This window comes from Pinus tabuliformis, chromosome 4_2 (assembly GCF_031772625.1).
Source record: "Pinus tabuliformis cultivar Carrire ecotype Pingquan chromosome 4_2, CPIR1, whole genome shotgun sequence".
NCBI classification, from domain to species: Eukaryota; Viridiplantae; Streptophyta; class Pinopsida; order Pinales; family Pinaceae; genus Pinus; species Pinus tabuliformis.
The window spans coordinates 438,141,744-438,163,609 of record NC_142304.1 but is presented as its reverse complement, the minus strand read 5'-3'; the positions used below and the strand labels follow the sequence as shown (position 1 = coordinate 438,163,609).

Below are 21,866 nucleotides of genomic sequence, written 5' to 3'. Positions count from 1 at the left end.
GAGAAATATTTAAAAATAGGCTAATAATCTAATTGGGACACTTCTAGGTGGAATTTCCAGAATTTCCGGAAATTATTGCTTGGTTATGGAGAACTCCTATGTTTTAGCCTTTCCACAAAGTTTCGAGACTAGAGCACCTCCGTTGCTACAAAAACTAACACTCCCTCTTAGCGAGGAAGGTGTTCTCTCTAGTGTTGTACATATTGCCACAACACCCTGTTTCGGTATCACCCCTATGTGACGCTGTTAATGTTTGTCCATTGCTGACCAACCACTGCGCAACTCTGATGCTACATCTGTGCTGCTGCTGACTCCATCCAAAATCATCTGCTTCACTTTCGCCATTTCCTTTTTGTACTCCTTCAGTTGATCTAGATGCCGGGAACTGCTACCACATTATCTATATAGGATTTCATGCCATGTTCATCTAGAAGGAAGGAAATCCTAGCCTTTGAGATGACATAATTGGAGGCTCTCTCCAACCTATCCTAATCTTTAAGCCCAACTATGGCCATCTCAACAAACTTGTCGAAAACTCCCTCTTTCCTGTTGCTTGGATGTTGGATCTGCGATATGCACTCCCTGTTGGAGTGAGTACCACTGCTCACAGTTTCTGCCAAACTGCAACTGGAAAATTGAATTTTTGGAACTTGAAATCCCCTGAGAGAAATTTTGCCTCTATGTGCGCTATTTATCTTCCACCTAACGTTGATTTTGCTACTACAACTGCTGCAAAACCCTCTGTGTCCAACCAAAGAATCTGCTCAGCGAAAAAATCTGTGTTGCTGCTGCTCCTTCTGCCTGCTGGAATCACTATTCGGGGAAAATCAAATTTTCTGCCACCCTGCAACTGAAAATCGAACCCCTGCCCCAACAATTCATACTGCCTGGCTAGGCACTATGCGACACCAGAAAATTTCGGCTTGTTGCTCCCTCTGAACAACAGAATTTTCTTCTTCCACTTATGAGCTTCCCATCTGATCAATCACGTTCTGATACCATGTGAAAATTTCAAGTCTGAAATCCTATTGCAGCAACTGGAAATTATTTTTCTTATTGTTAATTAATTTAACAATTTATCTGCTACGACAAATACCAAATTATTCACACAGTGACCTTCACAAATAATACTGCAGAAAATAAGTGCTGGAAACTGAGAAATGCTAGCACACACATAAAAATTAACAAAGTTATTTTTGTACAAAAGTCCCCGGAAAAACCCAACTTGGGAAAACCGGTGTAGCAACTGACGGTTTTATTATTATGTAGCAGCCAATTTATTTGAGTACAATCTGGATGCACAAATTGACAATCCACTACAAGAGAAACTGGCCACAAAAATTAGTGAGACAAATTTTGTCTCACCCAACACTGATCCATCTTTGAAAGTAGCTCTGAATGGCCTCCACGAAACCTTTGCGTCAACCTCTGCGTCAAACCTGCACAGGCACTAGAACGCTCTGCCTGGAACTGCAACTGATCAAGTCGTTTTCCCAATCTAGCCTCTGAGAATGACTCACTGACATGTTCCGGAAATCTTCATGGCCTCCAACAAATGAATCGACCCTTTGTCTGGCCAAATCGAACTCTGCCTCTGAAGCTTCTGCGTAGCCTCATTGAGGAAACTCAACCCTCCTATAGCTGACTCTATGGATCTGGAAAAACTTTCCTCCAGACTCATTGTCCCTGCCCCTCATTGTCTCTGCTTCCTTCTGAAGCTCGAACTCTTCCGACAACTGTTGGCTCTCTAGAAAAATCAAAATCTCTAAGGAAATCGAACTCCTCAAGTGTGTTCTACGTCTACCCATCAACTTCTTATAATCTTCTGTTGGACCTCCAACGACCAAGATTAAATATTAATCAAGGGCCCAAATTAATTCTTTGTCTATCCCTGAGAGTTTCTAGATGATTCACACCTTATCCCAATTAATTATGATTAATTAACCCCTTTTCCTAAGTTTAGACTTAGGAAGTATTTAAAAATAGACTAATAATCTAGTTGATACACTTCTAGGTGGAATTTTTAGAAACGATTTCTGGGTTATTGAGAACTCTTGTGTTTTAGCCTCTCCACAAATCTTTGAGACTAGAACACCTCTGATGCTACAAAAACTAACACTTTGTGGGATGAATTGATACACCTTTTTTGGCATCGGAGTTTGAGGTTTTCTGTGGAGATTATCAACGAAATTTGGGGAGTTTCTAGTTGGTTGATTAGGGCCATTTCCAGCAGCATCATTTCTTGTAGAGGGTCACATAAGCTTCTCAGTTGGGCCATTCACACTAGTTGGTGGAGTTCACACTTTCAAGCACCAGGTCAAACCCTTTCTAAGTTTTTCTGGGTTTTTGGATAGGAGCTCATGGGTGGATTTTCAGGGTGATTGGTCATTTTCCAGGCCAACCACGATCATTCATTCAAACAGTTATCAACAAATTATTCACTGGGTCGTGTGCATCATTATCCTGGGTCGTACACCACTTGGGTCAGAGGCATTTTTCTAGGTTTCGTTTTGCTTGCATAGCAAGCCCAGGTTCCATTAATACTTCCGATTTGATGTACTTATTTTATGGTTTAATAAAAATGGCTCGGTGACTTGTTGGCTTCACTTGGGTTTATTAATTGGTTGTTGTTAATTCTGCACATTTTTAGTTGTTCTAGTTCATCTCTGTTTATGTTCTGCATTTTTCCAAATAAGAATATTACATTATTTCTTTGTAGAAGATCAAAGGAGTTACTAGTAGCAACATCAGAAGACTATCTTTCAGAAATCTACATCAAACTTTCAGTTTAAGCACAATGTTTTGCGCCTGCTAATTTTCTGTAGCCAGAGGAACCTCCTCTACATTCTCCAGAAATTCATTAGATGTGAAGGAAGGTACAACATGGTTTTCTTCTACCACATTAGGATTCTTATGCATTTTCAAAATGTTAGAGAAATAAAGCCATCCTATTATCTGATTAATAGTCTCAAAAAGATGACCTTTAACATACAAAGCAATTCAAGAAATATAGATAGAACCCTTTATCATTTTGGTCTTGTAAAAATTTTGGTTGAGGAAGAATTGAGGCTTCAGAATGATAATTCAAAGGATTTCATTTTAAAGAATCACCTAAGGAAATAAGTAACCAAGATTGTATATGGAGACATAGTCGAGCTAGGGTTACAAAATCTCCAAACCCTAAGCTTGCAAAGAGTGCAGAAGTAATGGAAATGCCAGCATACGAACGAATGGAAATTGAACCTGTGGAACTGGAAGAGCTTGCAGAAAGCTCAGTGCCAGAATTTGTGAATGTACCCAAGAATGATGAAGCCCCAATTCTTGACTCTGTAGAATAGTGTGAATCCTCAAACCCTAAGCAAATCAGGGAACAAGTTACAGGATCAAAGAGACAAATCAAGGCTTAGAAAAAGACAAGTATAAAGTCAAGAAAGTAATCAATGAAGACAAATGTCAAAACCCCTGCAACATAGATAGAGCATGATGTAACTATCAAAAAGACTCCATAGAAAAAGGGTACCAAGAGGAAAAATTCCAAGGGAATAACTGATTTGGAATGCAAAGAAAGGTACAAAGGGATAAGCCAAAGTATGACAAAAGAGGATAATCAGATTAGCCCTGTTTCACACTCAAAAGTGTCCAATCCTATATCATCACATCCATCTGGTGGATCTTCAAACGCACCTTTGTTGCAATGGATATCATTGCTCTAATCAAAATGTATTGAGCCATTGGTGTGAAGGACTCCTCACAGTCAACTCCCTCTACCTATGAGAATCCCCATGCTAAAAATCGAGCTTCGAACTTCTCAATGTTGCCATCCGCAACATGCTAGATCTTGTAGAGCCACCTAGAAGTCACCACTGACTTCCCCTCAAGTCTTGGCACTATCTCCCACACATCATTCTTCATGATGGAAGCATACTCTTCCACCATGGCATCCCTCCAAACCTGCTGGCCTGTAATCTCCTTGTAGCTATATGACTTAGTCTACATAATGCTACTCACCATAGCCAAATAGCCATCAAATTGCTCTGGTGGTCTGCTCTCCCTAATTGACCACTTGGGCTTTCCCGCTATCTTCTGGTCTTCCTACAAGGTATCATGAAGCCATCTAGGCTTCCTCTTCCTTGAAGTAGCCTCTTGTACTGGGATGGGTATGTCCTTCTCTATAATCGGTACCACTGATGATGATGCCCATGTGGTCTGCGGTGTACCTATACTCAGGGAATTTGTGCCCTATGTCCTTGTAACCTATGGACCTGTCACCGTAGAAGCCTGCAATCCTCCAAACCCCCTGTGAACCTGTACCTGATGGTCCCATTTGCTGTGGACTCCCCTCCTAAGGAGTTTGCTACTCTACCTGCTCCATATCTCATGACCTCCTCAAGGCTCTCTCCTCAAATCTCACATCCTGCCTTACAACAACCTTCTTCTACGTAGGAATATATATGCGATAGGCCTTGGAGGTCTCGCTATACCCCACAAAAATTCCTTTCTCGGTTGTGGGTTCTAACTTTGTTCTCTACTCCTCAGGGACAAGTGAATGTGTCAAACATTGAAAAATCCTAAACTGCCCAATCTCAGGCTTCTTCCTAGAAAAAGCCTCCTCAGAATCTTATTCCCCAACACTCTACGTGGACTCATGTTCTATAGATACACTGCAGTATTACACGCCTCAACCCATAAAAATAATGGTAGCCCCTAATCATCGAGCATGACTCTCGTTGCCCCAACTATGGCCCTGTTCTTCCTCTCTGCAACCCCATTTTGCTATGAGGTATAAGGAACTGTCCACTCCCTTTTGATGCCTACTCTAGCATAGAAGTCTTTCATCTCATTGGAGGTATACTCACCCCCATTGTCAAACCCAAGAACTTTATATTCTTCCCTGTCTGGTTCTCCACAAGAGCTTTAAACTCTTCAAACTTCTCGAAGACTTCATGCCTGGTCTTCATGAAGTAGATCTAGGTCTTTTTGGTGTAGTCATCAATGAAAGTGACATAGTACTCACATTTTCTCAATGATACAGAAGACATCAGACCACACATATTAGAGTGAATCAAGTCAAGTATACTTCCCTTCTATCACTGCTTGGGAAAGTTGTCTTTGTGTACCTTCCCAAAGCACACCCCTTGCACACATCATGGTGCTCTGTACAGAACTCTAGCAATCTTGTGATGATCTCCCTCAATACTCTTAGAGCCCAATGGTGTAAGTGGGTCATCCTCCTATGCCACAACTTGTACAAATCGTTGTTGTTGGTGGTCGAAACCAATTCTCTAGTAGGCGAAAACATGAACCTATAAAATTTCCCATGGCGATAATCACTCTAGTAGAAGTGATACTAGATCCCTTGGGATACATAAGAACTTGCCCATCTCTGAACACCCCCTCAAATCCCTTGTCCTCAATCGTGGAAACTGATATCATGTTCTTCTTCCACCCTGGAACATATAAGACCTCTGTCACTTTCAAGGGAGGTTGTGAATCCCTCTGAAAGGACATGGTCCCAACACCAACTGCTCTAACCATGGAGTCATCTCCAAGCACCACCTCCAAATCTAGATCCTTCTCTGTGAGACTTGTAAAATGCTCTCTGACCGCTATCATGTGATGTGAAGCTCCATTGTCATTGTACCAGACACTAGAGGATGTAACACTAGTGGCAAGACTAACCACCAGGGAAAACTCCTTGTCGAACTTGGTGGAAAACTCATCCACCTTAGCTGACGCTGCAACTCCCTTCCTCTTGTTATTAGGACACATGACAGCATAGTGTCCCATATTTTGACAAGCAAAGCATCTCACTTTGCTCATGTACTTCTCCTTCTCCTTTTGTTTACCTTTCTGCTTGGATCCACTCATGGAACCCTCCTTGGCCGCCTTCTTTCCCTTTGCTGCAAGTGCAACGTTCTCCTCATCTTCCCCACCATGCTGGCCACCACCCTTGGCATTCCACCTTATATTCTCTTGATGGAAATCATCCCACATCCTCCCCCAATTTGGAAAGTTCTCATGGGCTACTATCCCATCAATGAAGGCAAACCACTCAAGGCTGATCTAACCAGCTGCTCCTCAAGAATGGCCTCTCCCACGACAGCCAACTCATATCTCACTTGAGTAATCTTGGTGAGGTATGAGGCTACTAAGTCAGTTTTTTTCATTTTGGTTTGCCTCAGCCTTTCCCTCAATACCATCTTCCTATTCTCATTGGTACTTTGGTAGAGTTTGGTCAAAGACTCCCACATCTCAAAGGCTTACCTCCTCCCTGAGACATGGGGAATGAGGTAGTCCTTAACAACATCTAAAAGAAGTCTTTTAGCCTTGACATTTCTCTTGTTGAAATCAATCAACAATATTGGGTCAGTGGGAGGTATTACTGCCTTCTCAACAATCTCCCACAGTTCAAACTCCTCAAGAAGCAAGGCCACCCTCTCCTTCCATGGGCTAAAGTTATCAGCCCCATTCAACCTATCTTCTACTCTCAACCCTGTTGCCATTTGATCTGCTCACCAACACACAGTTCCAAATCTGACCAGGGGTAAACACTAGCTCCCTTACAACCACAAATCCCTGTTTTAAACTTGTTGTTAGGTCACTGGTTCCCACTGTTTCTCACGGTTTCCCAGCAGGTCTGCTCACCAATGCTCTGCTACCATGTAGAAAATTGCAGTCCCAACCTGGTTTCCAGTTATAGGTGAAATCACATCAGTTTAATGCCCAACCCAACATGTCATATGCTGCTGTGATAAACATGAATATATTTCAAAACTGGGAACACATGAATCTACTCTACACTTTTAATTTTCACTGAGAAAAATACTAACAACCACACAAATTTTAACACTGATTTTTTGGTCAAAACCCCTGGAAAAACCCCGTAAGGAAAACCAGTGAGAGAGGAATATTTTTATTTCTTTCGGAGAAATGTTACAGCAATAAATGCAACAAACACAATCATCTTATCTCCTTGGAGAATGTGCTAATAGTACCTTGAATATTGTGCCATTTGCTGCTCCAAAATTTTTACAGTATAGACCTGATTTCTGTGCCCAGATTCACTTCGAAATTAGTGCCTGACAGCCCCCTCGAACTTCATGTCAGCTGCACAAATTTCTAGCAGAACTTTTCCCTCAAAATTCATGCTCAGTCCCTCGATTTCCATGCTGCTCTGCTGTACTGATAGGCTGCAATATATGTTTGTCAGACCTCAAAATATGTGCTCAGCCTGCTCCAAAAATTCATGCCTAGAACCCTTGAATTTTGTGCTGCTCTGCTGCTGTGCTGGCAGCCTGCAATTAATGTGCTGTCTCCCTTGAAATTCACACTGATACAGCTGCAATTAATGCTGGAAGGTGCCTCAATTTCAGTACTCTGCTCAACCTAGAAATGTGTGCCCTTCTTTGCCTACTGTACTTTGCATTCAGGAAACAAATATTTACAGATAAAATGCTATCCCCACTTCCGTTTTTAGCAAGGAAACAGGGACATCCATATTATGCATTTTTAAGCAAAATGTGAAAATTTTCAAGCTAAATTAATATATGATATCATAGGTAAATATACAGAATACACTGTTTTCCTTGTGGGTTCTCTCCTCTTTAATGCTTGATGCTTGAAATGCATTCTTTGCTTTTTCTCAAGTGCATGAATGAATGTTAATGAGATGGAAAATTTTAAAGAGGGTATTCAGATGGCTTAGCAGAATTCAGACATCCTTATGGATGACAAACCATGGTATCCCATACCAGCCACCATATCAGCCCTACTAATGTTAAGTTGTATCATGCCCTCCTAGTGGGGGTTACCAGCCCCATCATTTGAATCCAGTTGAGGGATGGCAGTTTAACTTAATCAAGCCTCATTGATTATTATAATATCAACAGAACATTTATTAAATATCTTAAGAATACTGTTTTAGATACTGTGCCTTAATTAGTTTCTTTTTGTGAATGATATCCTAGTCTCTAACAATATTGATGATTCATGTGTAGGTTTGTGTTTCTGCAGTGGATCCAGAAGCTTTTCTTACTGCAGTAGAAGCAGGAGCTCACATGGTAAGTACTAAGGATTACATCACTTGAATAGAGAAATTAGTTCAATGTTTGGAAGCTTCAACAATGGTATCACAAATTTGTAATCTTAATTGATTGTGCCGATAACAACTATCAGTGGATGCAACATAGAGAGATGTTACAAGTTCAAAGGTAACTAATGTAATGGATTCGGAGTATGGGTGTTTTATTTCACTAATACTTAGTATGATAATGTAGGTTGAGATTGGAAATTATGACTCCTTCTATTCCACTGGAAGATTATTTTCTTCAGAAGAGGTATTGCAAATGATGCTTTTTTCATGCCCATTCACATAGTTATATCAATATGTAGAAGTATACTTCATTGCAACCATGATCATGTTTCATGGAATTGAAGCACTTGACACAAGAATACTTTAATGGAGTTGATAAGACTTAGTCCCTAAGTTCCTAGGGGATTTTGTTAATGTAATATAATTAGGATCTATGCTTTTCCTTCGGACCTTCCTCATTGTACATAATTCATAAGGGCTTGAGCACACTTGATCACCCACCTAAATATGTATATTTTAGTTGTAACCATAGGATAGATGATCAAAGGTAATCACTATCCACCTATTTTGTACCTGATTAAATAGATATTACAAGAAAGAGTGTACTATATGTGTACATTATGATAATCTCGTCTCTCTACTTTTATGCTTGTCTCTTGGGGCTTTCTGCTATTGTGAGTATCCGCATTGTTTTATTGTGCTTTTATCAATTGATATTAAAGCCTCTTTAGAGTTTTGCAATTTTGGCCTCTTTGGGATTTCCTACAAAAAATTCTCCTTGAGATATTAATTCTAGGTGGTTCAAGTAATTACAGATGTGCAACAGCCTCCTCTCCTTGTTTTAGGCCTTTAGTATGCAAGGAACTCATTGGCGCTTGGACTTCTCTGAAAATGTTTTTCTATATTTCCACATTGTAGAAAATTTATGCAATTTGGTCACAATCATGACTAGTGGAATTATTGGTCCTTTTCATCTCATTCTACTGGTTTACATCTGTTCTGTTCGTTCTAAACCCATTCCACTGATCCAACCCGCAGTTACACATGGGATTTTATTCCTATCTGGCCTGTTCCATGCTTGTAAAACACTGGTTTTTGCTCTATCGAGATTACAAACAGAAACAGACATTCATAAGTCTGATGGAGCCTTAAATAGGGACAAACTTGACTACAAGATTTGTAGTTTGGAAGCCTATTTCAAAATTTATCCTCTCATAAATGCCCAAAAGCTCCCTGTACTTGAGGTACACATTGAAGAACAAGCTCTCACTTGATGACAGAGATGCAAGAAACACCTCACATCCTTCAACCAACGTTCGGTTGACACTTGGATGATTAAAAAAATAAAAATAAAAAATAGCCCCCGGGCCCCCAGATAATCGAGATATTCCCCCAAGGCTTATCGGATCTGCAAACCCATTCTTCCACATAAAGAGGACAAATATACTTTTCAATAACAACTGAAGTTCACAAACTCTGTCTAGTCAGCAAATGGCAACCACATTTTGTGTCCCCAAAATAGTGTTGCGGACAGCGGGAGCGGAATAACTTAACCACTCTAAATTATCTAGTGAGAAATACATCGCTTATAGGTACATCTTTCATCTTTTGATCTTGTAAATTATGTGCTAGCTAGATGAATATTTATGTGTTGATATTTTTTTATAGCTTGGATTGATGTAGAATTGTATGTATGATTTTGAGTCGTTACACAACTAAAGAATAAAATATTTCATACTTTGACACCTCCCCAGCAACAGTGCCAAAAAGTGATGGCCCTCAATATTACAACAAGAATGTTGAAACCCCTGAGGGTCTCGACTTCAACTATCAACCTGGGGTTTGTGCAAACTTAAGAGGATCCGACACTATATGTGCAACATGCAATGTGTACTTATTTCATTGATTTGATGCCACTAAAGGGAAACTAGGTATGATAGAGATCGCATTGCTATCTATGCTACAGGAAATACTCAAAAATTTCAGAAAGTAACAGGACACCAAGTAAACCTACTCTAATTGCAGGAAAGGAAAGCAAATCAATTCAAGCAAATTGAGGCAAAAATAAATCTAGTCTATTGTGCTTTGGAGGTAAATTTGCGGCTGAAAGAAAGTGCTAAAATATCAAACTCCTAATCTACAAGAAAAGGTAATTATGCTACAACAACTAGGTTATCAATTCTAAGAGGTCTCTGAGCTTCCAAATTTCACCTTCAGGGTCTGGTGTGTGTTGTAACATGCTAAGGGAGGATGAACATGCTTTGGGTGCAATTCTGGAGGTGTTTTAGATTTTAATGCAATCTATGGACTACTACAAGAAGCCCCTATTTTGCTAGAATAGATAGACCCAAGAGTAGTTTTATGTGTTCTACATGTGGTTTGAAAGTGAATAAGGTGAAGGAGGGTTAAAGGAGAGTCAAGGAGTCTTTCCCAAGCTCAGGTGCATATGATGGATCAGTTCATGCAACAAAAGGGAAAATCTGGGCTATCTTGTAGCTCTGCAAAACTGGAATTCATGTAACACAGAATGTAGAAATATGTGAACAACAATTAAATAACAACAATCTAAATAGATTAGTGCATGAGAAAGGACACTAAATTGCATAAAAAGACTATGGTTAAATTTACTAAGACAAGATGCATGAAAAAAACTTATAAACAAACTGATTTATAAATCTTGCAGAAAACAATATTAGGAAATGAAATTGTAGAAATGTATAGTTGAACTAATTGATGAAAAGTAAAAGTACAACAGGGTCTTGAGCACTTGAGGTGGACCCTAACCCAAGAATGTTTAGATCCCTGAAGGAAAAAATGTCAAAGAACTGAAGATGTCTTTCATCAATTAGAAAAAGTGCTTGTAAATGAAAATTGCAGAACTAAAACTTCTAACCTAATGCCTAACTATGATTATTCTCTAACTTCTACTACCCCCAATGGGCTACTTGATCCTTCTATATATATAAAAATAACCGAGGAGCAGCCTCCTTGAAGTGAGGGCTTCTCCCCAACAAAAGTCCTAGAAAATGGGATCTTGTTCCATGTGACCTTTTAGCTACAGGGAGGTGTAGTAATTGCTCTAAGCCAGCTGAGTTTTGGTTATCCTTGAGCAGGGAACATGTCCCATATTTTTCTCTTGATTGGATTCTCTGTGATCTTTACCAAATATTCTCAATATTATGCATAATAAACACATTAGGCACACAAGATATGCTAATCATCTCTAACTTTCCTAAGAACTTATTAAAGCTGAGAAATACATTATTAAGTGCAGAAGGAGAGGTTTAATGTGCCTAGAAAAGGTTAGATGGGTCTGTTACCCACCACCCGTGGCTAGTATGCATAGGAGAATTTTTTTCTCCTAGATGGTCCTCAGCCGGCAACCAGCGGCCCCTTGTAGCCACCCGATAGCTCGAGGTGCCATTCTCTGCCACCTGACCCAGCCATGTGGTCCCTCGCCCATCTGTTATGATGGTACGCTTGAAGGTGGGCCTCCCAACTCAGAAGGTATGGCTTTTCATTGGTATAGTTAAGAAATTTTCCTTACCTTTCATGGACACTTTTGGGCACGGATTGGTGGGGGGATTCGGCAGAAAGAGTGGGCTAGGTTTGTATTCTTGTCATCATTTTCAGATTTCGTGGTTAGCCTTTATTGGCCACTATCTTTATTGGTTGACACTACATGTGAAATCCCAATTTTGGTTGCATGGCTCCGCTTCCCGACACCATATACATCACTCCCTTCCACTCATTTTAACCCCATTCATCTCTTTTCCCATCTGGGTCCATGTTAATTTTAGGCATGTTCTATGCTTAGAGCAATTAATTTCAATTTTCAGAGTTAGCTCTTTCCAGATTAGCAATCATATCAACATTAAAGTAAACTGCAGATAGAACATAAACATAAATCACAGAAGACAAGCCAAGACAAGAGGACATAAGATGTGGTGCTAGCAAGGGACAAACCGAAATATGGGGAAACCCTTGATCAATTCTTCTTATATGTTCTTCAATAGTTCAACAGAGAGAGAGAGATAGTACATTTACAACAGAAGTCAACACTTTGACTTATCTAGATAAGAGCATAGATCATCTCTAAGAAGATGATACATGAGATTGGTTGAAGACATGCTGCTTCAACTGATTCTCCAAGGTGACTCCTTCACCTACTATTGTGCTGCATCTCGTCATCATGCTGCACCTTACTGTGTTGCACCTCACTGTGCTGCACCATGTTGCACCCATCATCACAATGTTGGACCTTATGACCATGTTTTTACACATCATACTGCTGCATCTTATGTTGCACTACTGTTCCAGTGTTTAGCACTGTTGTACCTTGTGCCACTACTGCACCATGCTGTCACCCATGTGCTTGCTGCACCATTGTTGCTTTGTCTACTTGCTGCACCAAGTACCATACTGCTATCCCAATGTGCTTGCAGCACTATGCTTGTTGCACCTTGTTGTTGTTGCAGTCCCATGTGCCATACTATTGCAGCACCATGAACTTGTTGTTGTTGTTACAATTCATCATACTATTGCACCTCATGTTGCACCTCATTGCAACATTCATCATCACTATGTTGCACTTTCTTACATTTGTGATGCACTCATCATTTCATCACTATTCCCTTCATCATGTTGCAACATTCAACATGCTGCACCTTATCATATCATGCTGTTGTACTTACATCAGTTCACTGTTAGGGATTCTCTGATTGCCACATTGCTGGACTGGTAAGGGCAATCTGACAACTATTTGGACAACCTTCACAATATGGTCACGGACTGGTTATGGCATCAATGACAGTCCTACCAGCCCTCACACATCAGCGGCAACATCTATCCCAAGGCTACAATCACCCTTCTCCAACATTCCTAAACCATACGTTGGCATTGAGGGCTTACATTGCTGCCCTTCTTGACTGCGTATACCTCTTCATAGGTGATCTGATAATGAGATCTAAGACAATTAATAAGGTATTACAAACTCGTGCATGGATTTGTCTATGTTATTTTATGCAATGGATCGATAAGATTGCGAAATACACAAACAATGAAGCAGTAAACAAAACATAATAGATAACACATAACACAACAAATTTAATGAGGAGTTCACCCAATACTGCTGGGCTACATCTCCTGGTCCAACCTTCAGTGATGGCCTCTCTATTATGTCTTCAAGCAGAGTTTTTACAACAGTATGAGCTCAATTTGAGACTCAATACACAACAGATGCAACAACAAGAGCTTTACTTGAACCTCTCAAGCTTTCTCTGAGTACGCAGACTCCCTCAACGCTCTCCGTCTCTGTCCTAACTCTGTCTAGGCATTTGCCTGCAATACTGCCTCTCCTATTTGCTCTCTATCTGTGGCTTTTAAAGCCAAAACTGCGCTGCCTATTTGTTTCAGGTTCTCGGCTCTCAGTCTCCCTGGCCTCTGTTCACTTCGAATCTCTCTTCCAGCGTTATGCAATCATTGCATAACGCCTAAAGGGAGGTGGTCACCTATTCTGTAACGTAAGAGTGCCTCGGGCCTCTGGAACTCCTGGAACAACCGCTCTCTGTTTAACACAGTGAAATGTATTTGAAACTGAGAAAATCCACCAAAACTTTATGTATCGGACTTCAAAAGTCCTTAAATCCACCTTATTCTCCTATCGGGTCCGCCTGTAAGTCGCCATTGCATATCGAAATGGCCCACCCCTTTGTATTTTGGAAATACATTAAAAACTACGAAAATGCATTAGAAATGGCTTTCCTCCAGACTTGAAACTATATGTAATAGCCTTAAGGTACCCTTTTGGGTCCGGCTTATCGCATCAGCGCTTTATCCTTCGCATTTCGTTTAACAAACGAAACTGCGAAAATACATTAAAAATGGTGTTTGACGGATCTCAAGATCCATATATTATGGCTTATAATGTTATCAGGTTCGGTCCATCGGATCGCATATATGCATGTGTACATAAACCCTCGCTCCTTTGTATTTGCTAATTGCGATTTGGCGATGCAACATGGGCCGTCGATCTGCGCGCTTGATCGACGGTCCTCGTTGACCCCGCTAGTCACCATCGCATCTCCTATGAGGTCTCCGTCGATCGCTGTCGCAAGTCTTATGTAGATTTCGCCGATATCCACCGAAGGCCACTACCGATTGCGATCCGCCACTCAAATCTGGACCGTTGATCGGCTAGATCTGATGGCTATTGTGCATTACTTTGTTCTGCCTCCGACACTGTCTTTTCACTGATTTCGCGGGTTTTTGCCTCCCGATAGTGTTTTTCCCCATTCTGAAAGGTTTTCTCATGCGATTTCTTTGGTCTTTGGCATGATTTTTCGAGTTTTTAAGACTTAGAGAGTGTTCTTGGATCCATTTCGATCACGCCTTCCCACTGAAAAAGGCTTGTGGACCACCAAAAGATGGTTTTCAAGCATCACTTAAATGAGGATACAGCTGCCTCACTTGCCCAATCTCTATCCATTTGGCACTGCTGAGTTTTGAACCTTTGAGTCCAATTCTAAGGTGCTCCACGTCCCCTCTGTGCGTAGTCCTCACCTTCTTGTCCAGAACTGTATCTTCCTGTAGCTCATTGAGGTATTCAGGCGACAGATCATCAATGGTTGGCAATTGACTTTGCTCTTCAGGATCTTCAATTAATGAAGGTTCAAACAGTCTTAAATTTTCTACATTTACCATTGAATAGATGTGCATGTATGCTGGCAGATCAAGGCGGAAAGCATTCTCACCAATTTTCTCAAGTACCTTAAAAGGCCCATACCTTATTGGCTTCAGCTTCTTTCCTTCACCTTGCATTCTATCCTTGCTGATATACAGCCATACTTGATCACCAACTTGGAAGCTGTGCTCCACCCGATGTTTATCATGCCTTGCCTTGTACTTGGCTTGGCTCTTTTCCTATTGTTCCTGCACTGCCTGGTGAATTTCTTGGATCTGTTCGATGAATCTAGTTGCTTTGTCCACATCACTGTGTCCAACAACTGCTATGTCTTTTTCAAAGACAAAATCCAAGGGAGACCTTGGTATAAAACCAAAATAGGTCTCAAAAGGAGATCTCTGTGTAGAAGAATGTTTAGCACGGTTGTAAGCATGTTTCACATAACATAAATGTTCATCCCAAAGCTTGGAATGCTTGCTGCAATAACCCTTGAGCAACTGGATCACTATCCTATTGACTACCTTTGTTTGGCCATCTATTTGTGGATGAAAATTTGTGCTTTTCTTCAATCTGGTGTCTATTAATTCCCACAGACTTGACCAAAACTTCCCAACAAATCGGGAGTCTCGATCAGATACTATGGAAGTGGGTAACCCAAAATGCACCTAGACATGCTGAAAGAACAACTTCGCTGTTTGTTCATCTGTAATCTGCTTATTACAGGGTATTAAAATACACATTTTGTTAAACATGTCCACAATAACATATAAATAGTCATGTCCCTTTCTAGATTTTGGCAATCCCCCAACAAAGTCCATGGAAACACTTTCCCAAGGACTGGTAGGGACTGGTACTGGAGTGTACAAACCTAGTTCTCCATTGTCGGGCTTACTTTTAGCACACATGGTACACCCTCTTACATATCTAGAAATTGTTTTATGCATTCTTGGCCAATAGTAGTATCTTTGCAGCTGTGCCACTGTTTTACTTACACCAAAATGACCTGATATCAGAGAAGTATGTGCCTCCCTAATTATGTTAACTCTTTCTGTTTGTGGAATGCATAGCATTCCCAAATGATACAAGAGTTGGTCCTTAACATAGTAATCCAATTCTTCTACCTTTTTGCCATTACTTAAAGTTGCATATACATCTTTAAAGTCTATATCTTGAGCATATTGTTTAGTGTAGCTTTCATGCATTACGAAGTTATGTTTAAGTATAGTAGATGCATTTATGATTGGTCTAAACAACATATCTGCAACTTTATTGTGTATGCCCGTTTTATATCTGATGACTAAATGAAACTGTTGTAGGAAACCCATCCACCTATAGTGTCTTGATTGCTGCAATTTAGTTTGTGAGTGCAAATACTGAAGTGGCAGATGATCAGTATGTATTATTGTTTCTTTGCCCATAAAGTAATGTTTCCACTTCTTCACACTCTAGACTAATGCATACAATTCTTTATCATATGTAGGATAATTAACTACTGTAGAATTAAAAGTCTCAGAATGCTAGCACATGGGTTTACCATGTTGCATCAACACTGCTCCCATGGCATAGTCACTGGCTTTGGTTTCGATCTCAAATAGTTGTTGAAGATTTGGCAATGCTAGTACTGGTGCTGTACTAATTTTTTCTTTCAAGGTGTCGAAGGGTTTTTGCTGTTTGCCTCTTCACCGAAACAACTTGTTCAATCCAGTCAAAGCATGTAAGGGAGCTGCAATTAAGGAAAAGTTAGCAATAAACTTTCTCCAATACTGTGCTGCTCCAAGGAAGCTTCTAACTTCTGTAGCAGAATTGGGTTTAGGCTAGTTTACAATGACTGCAACTTTAGAGGGATCTATCTTCAACTCACCACCCCCTACAATATAACCCAAATAATTCAAAGATGTTTTACCAAATTCACATTTTGATAATTTAACATAAATATTTTCTTTTTTCAAAACATCCAGAGTCTGTTTTACATGCTTTAAATGTTCTTCCCATGTTTTACTGAATACAAGAATGTCATCAAAATATACAATTACGAAATCATCAATAAAAGGCCTGAGTACATCATTCATAACTCTCATGAAAGTGGCAGGAGCATTAGTCAAGCCAAAAGGCATAACTAGCCATTCATACAACCCTTGCTTTGTTTTGAAAGCAGTCTTCCATGCATCTTGCTCTGCTACTCTGACCTGATGGTAACCACTACGCAAGTCCAATTTGGATAAATAAATAGCTTCCTTCAATTGATCCAATAGATCATCAATGCGAGGAAGGGGATAACGATTCTTGATCGTTATTTTATTCAGTGCTCGGTAATCAATGCACATCCTCCACGAACCATCTTTCTTCCTCACCAACACGATTGGAGATCTGCATGGTGATGTGCTTGGTCTTATGAACCCTTTCTCGAGCAGCTCCTGTACCTGCTTCTTGATTTCTATATTCTCTAAAGCGGATAACCTGTACATTTCGATGTTAGGCAATGGAGCATCTTGCTGCAAATTAATATCATGTATAATTTCCCTTTTGGGTGGCAGACCTTTAGGTTCTTGAAATAGGATATCATATTCTGAAACAACTTTTTCTAAATCAGCTTGTTGTTTAGCATCACAGCCTTCAAATACATTGGTTTTATCAGGTTTCTTTTCCTTTACAACCATCAATAAAAATTGCTTGCATGAATTTACAATTCTTTTCATCTGCCCTGAGTTTATGAGAGTATAATTATTCTTGAGTTTATGAGCTCTTACAATATATTCGATTCCATCTTTAACGAGTTGATACTTATTTTCAGCTCTATAGAAAATGGCTTTTTTATCATACAAGTAAGGACTTCTAAAACAATTCCACATATATCCAAGGGAACGGTATCTAATTCAACCTCATCTACAAATGCTGACCCAAAGGAAAATCTAAGTTTACATTGTCTAGTCACTTGTAGCTTTGCTTTATCACATACCCAACCTAATGGATATGGCTTCTTGTGAGGTGTGGTTAGTAGTACCAATTTCTTTACAATTGCTTCAGAAATTAAGTTTACTTGTGAGCCACTGTCAAACAAAGTATCAATCTTTTGATGCTTGAAAATAACTCTAATATGAAAAAGCTCATGACTTTTCCTCTCATTTTCTTCACTATCAATAGTTTGGGCAGAATTACTAGTAGATGCTTCAGAATTTTTACCTTTTATACCTATGGCTGCGATTGTTGTTTCATCACCTGAGTCTGACCCCGAATCTTTCTGTATAGCAGCAACAGTCTTCTTCTTCTTGCCATCGAATTTCTCGGGTTTCAGGTCCGAATGCAAAGACTGACAATGTTCATCATCATGTCCATCCTTCTTGCAGTGAGTGCATGAAGGTTTGGCCTTTTGTACAGAATTTGCCTTCCTCTCTTTCCATTTCTGCTCCTTGTTCTTGCTTGTAGTGGGTTTTGATGATCCCCCAATCTCTGGCTTCACATTCTTGCCTCTAGCCTCTAGATGGGTAGCCTGAACAGATACCTCATCTATGCTAGTAGGGTTAAACATGTGAATGGTGTGCCTTAAATAGCTGTGTAGACCACCTATATACTTCAGCAAAGTTTTAGCTGAGTCTAAAAAAATGCCTAGAACCAAAGCTCTTTTTCTAAATTCTTGGGTGTAGCTTCGTACACTTTGCCCCTTTAGCTGGCGAAGAGTTTGCCAACTCATCATGGCTTGCTGCATATAAGCTAGTGGATAGAACTGTTTTTTAATTGCAGAAACAAATTCACTCCAGACAAAAAGAGTTTTACCATGTTTCTTCAAGTCAACATGTGTCCTGCCTTCCCAGCAGACTAAGGTAGTTCCTCCCAGGCGTAGGCTGGCCAGCTGAATTTTACTTCTGTCTGAATCAATGCTCTACACCCTGCAATACACATCAATCTGTCTAATCCAGTTATCTAGCTTCTCTGCATTTAATTCTCCATCGTATATTGGCAAATCAAATTTAGCATCTAATTTAATCAAAGATGTTTTCTTAGGGCTATCAGGAGGTGTGGGTAGAGGAGCCTCCTTTCCTTTCCCTTTGCCTTCAAAATGGCCATCTATAAGAGATTCTTCGGTTCATTTGTCTTGTTTGGAAGTTGAAGAATCTTCACTTCGACCTTTCTTAAATTCTCTATACATTTCTTCTACCATGGCTCTCACGGTCATGAAACTGTCTATGAACTGAGAGTATGATTCCAAGGGATTTTCTTCTGCTATTTTCCTCCTGGGATAGACTCTACCAATTTCTAGGTTAGTTTCAACCTGTTCCCCTTCTCCTAATTTGAGCTTTGACCTAGTTATCATTCACCAATCTCGCACAAGCTTGTCTAACCTTGGTAAACCAAAAGCTCTGATACCACTTGATCTGATAATGAGATCTAAGACAATTAATAAGGTATTACAGACGCATGTTCATGGATTTGTCTATGTTATTTTATGCAATGGATCGATAAGATTGCAAAGTACACAAACAATGAAGCAGTAAACAAAACATAATAGATAACACATAACACAGCAAATTTAATGAGGAGTTCATGCAATACTCCTGGGCTACATCTCCTGGTCCAGCCTTCAGTGGTGGCCTCTCTATTATGTCTTCAAGCAGAGTTTTTACAACAGTATGAGCTCAATTTGAGACTCAATAAACAATAGATGCAACAACAAGAGCTTTACTTGAACCTCTCAAGCTTTCTCTGAGTACGCAGACTCCCTCAACACTCTTTGTCTCTGTCCTAACTCTGTCTCGGCATTTGCCTGCAATACTGCCTCTCCTGTTTGCTCTCTGTTTGTGGCTTTTAAAGCCAAAACTGCGCTGCCTGTTCGCTTCAGGTTCTCAGCTCTCAGTCTCCTTGGCCTCTGTTCGCTTCGAATCCCTCTTCCAGCATTATGCAATCATCGCATAACGCCTAAAGGGGAGGTAGCCACCTATTCTGTAACGTAAGAGTGTCTCGGGCCTCTGGAACTCCAAAACAACCACTCTCTGTTTAACACAGTGAAATGTATTTGAAACTGAGAAAATCTGCCAAAACTCTATGTATCGGACTTCAAAAGTCCTTAAATCCACCTTATTCTCCTATCGAGTCCACCTGTAAGTCGCCATCGCATATCGAAATGGCCCGCCCCTTTGTATTTTGGAAATACATTAAAAACTATGAAAATGCATTAGAAATGACTTTCCTTCGAACTTGAAACTATATGTAATAGCCTTAAGGTACCCTTTCGGGTCCAGCTTATTGCATCGGCACTTTCTCCTTTGCATTTCATTTAACAAAAGAAAATACGAAAATACATTAAAAATGGTGTTTGACGGATCTCAAGATCCATATATTATGGCTTATAATGTTATTGGGTCCAGTCCATCGGATCGCATATATGCATGTGTACATAAACCCCTGCTCCTTTGTATTTGCTGATTGCTATTTGGCGATGCAATGTGGGTCGTCGATCTGCGCGCTTGATCGACGGTCCTCATTGACCCCGCCAGATCGATGGTCCTCGTTGACCCCGCCAGTCGCCATTGCATCTCCTATGAGGTCTCCACTGTTCGCCGTTGGAAGTCTTATGTGGATTCCGCCGATATCCACCGAAGGCCATCGGTGATTGTGATCCGCCGCTCAGATCTGGACCATTGATCGGCCAGATTTGACGACTACTGTGCATTACTTTGTTCCACCTCCGATACTCTGTCTTTTCATTGATTTCACAGGTTTTTGCCTCTCGGTAGTGTTTTTCCCCATTCTGAAAGGTTTTCTCATGCGATTTTCTTTGGTCTTTGGCATGATTTTTTGAGCTTTTAAGACTTAGAGAGTGTTCTTGGATCCATTTGGATCAATAGGTTATGTTAGGGCTTCTCCATAGGGCAGCATTAGGGCTTCTTTATGGTTGAGATAAGGGTTGTCCTCCACGACAACGTAGAGCCTTCTAGGGCATCTCCTATGAAAGCGTAGAGCCTTCTCCAGTAGGGTAGCATTGTCTCTTAGGATCTCTCCTCCCCCCAAAACCCAAAGACAAGTGGAGAGGAAGAGATCACAAGAAGTGTGTGTACAAATGACTTGCAAGGCACCTCTTTTTATACTAAAACGTTGAGCACAAGTGGGGGCAATTTGGTTGCTGGCCGACCTTGACAAATTGTCTCATAACACAAATAAATTCATATCTCCATGAATACATGTCGAAATCGGATGATCTCTAGATCAATTCTACACCTCTCGGCAAGAGGAATCCAAGAAAAATATCAGCTGCCATAAATAAGATGACCCACATGGAGTTTGGCCCTAGTTGCAAATTTTAACAATCCACATGTGTCCATTGGGTCCACATAGGGTTAGCCTCCCCCTCCCCTTGTCCACACCTTGGGTCAGGTCTGGAATGATGCCCAAAGGTTGATGCAACTAGAAAAAAAAAGAAACACAAAATTTGGTCACTCTCAATAGGAAATGTGCCACAAAATGCAAAAGATGGTCGGGACATACAAATTTAGCACATGGGCAAAAGACAAACATGAGCTCTATCCCTTATCCATGGCCATCACTTTGGTTCCTATGGGCCCTAGATGAGCCCCCTCCATCATAAAGGAACCCATTATTGTCCCAACCCCTAGTGAGCAATGAAATGCCCCACCTCAAAAGGGTGTACTTACTGCTTCATCTTACACATCATGCTCTCATCCCCTGGAGCCCCAAGCAGTTATGAAGTAAAATCAATCAAAGGCAAAAGGCATATGAAGAAGGATGGAAAACTAGGGTAACACATGAACCACGATTTGCACCCTCCTACACTCATATACCTAGGTGTGGGCTTCCCTTGTAGGATGGCATGTGGCCTGGAGCTTTCCCCTGATCCCCACTTTGTTCCATCACTATATCATTTGCCACCTACCATTTGATGGGTGTAACATGGACATGGCACCCCCTTTAAAGGTTGAAACCACTTAATAGGGTCCTTGATTAAGCCCCTTATTGAGCTTGGATATAGTTGTACATGCCAAAGCCCACTATGGAAGTGCATGCCACCATGAAGTGCCCCATTGGTTCCATGACTTGTAAGCTCTTTTACTTGATTATTCTACTGATTTGTTGTATTGGAGA

General features: G+C 40.5%; 1 protein-coding gene across 2 annotated transcripts in view; it reads left to right on the top strand.

The window, feature by feature from the left end:
- The window catches only part of LOC149169838 (uncharacterized protein ycf23-like), a 293,608-nt gene that overhangs the window by 173,512 nt on the left and 98,230 nt on the right, over nt 1-21,866 (top strand). For both annotated transcript variants that reach the window (XM_089428827.1, XM_089428826.1), the window contains exons 4-5: nt 7,998-8,060; nt 8,277-8,336. In XM_089428827.1, coding sequence (XP_089284953.1) covers nt 7,998-8,060; nt 8,277-8,336 — 123 coding nt within the window. The remainder of the gene's footprint in view (nt 1-7,997; nt 8,061-8,276; nt 8,337-21,866) is intronic.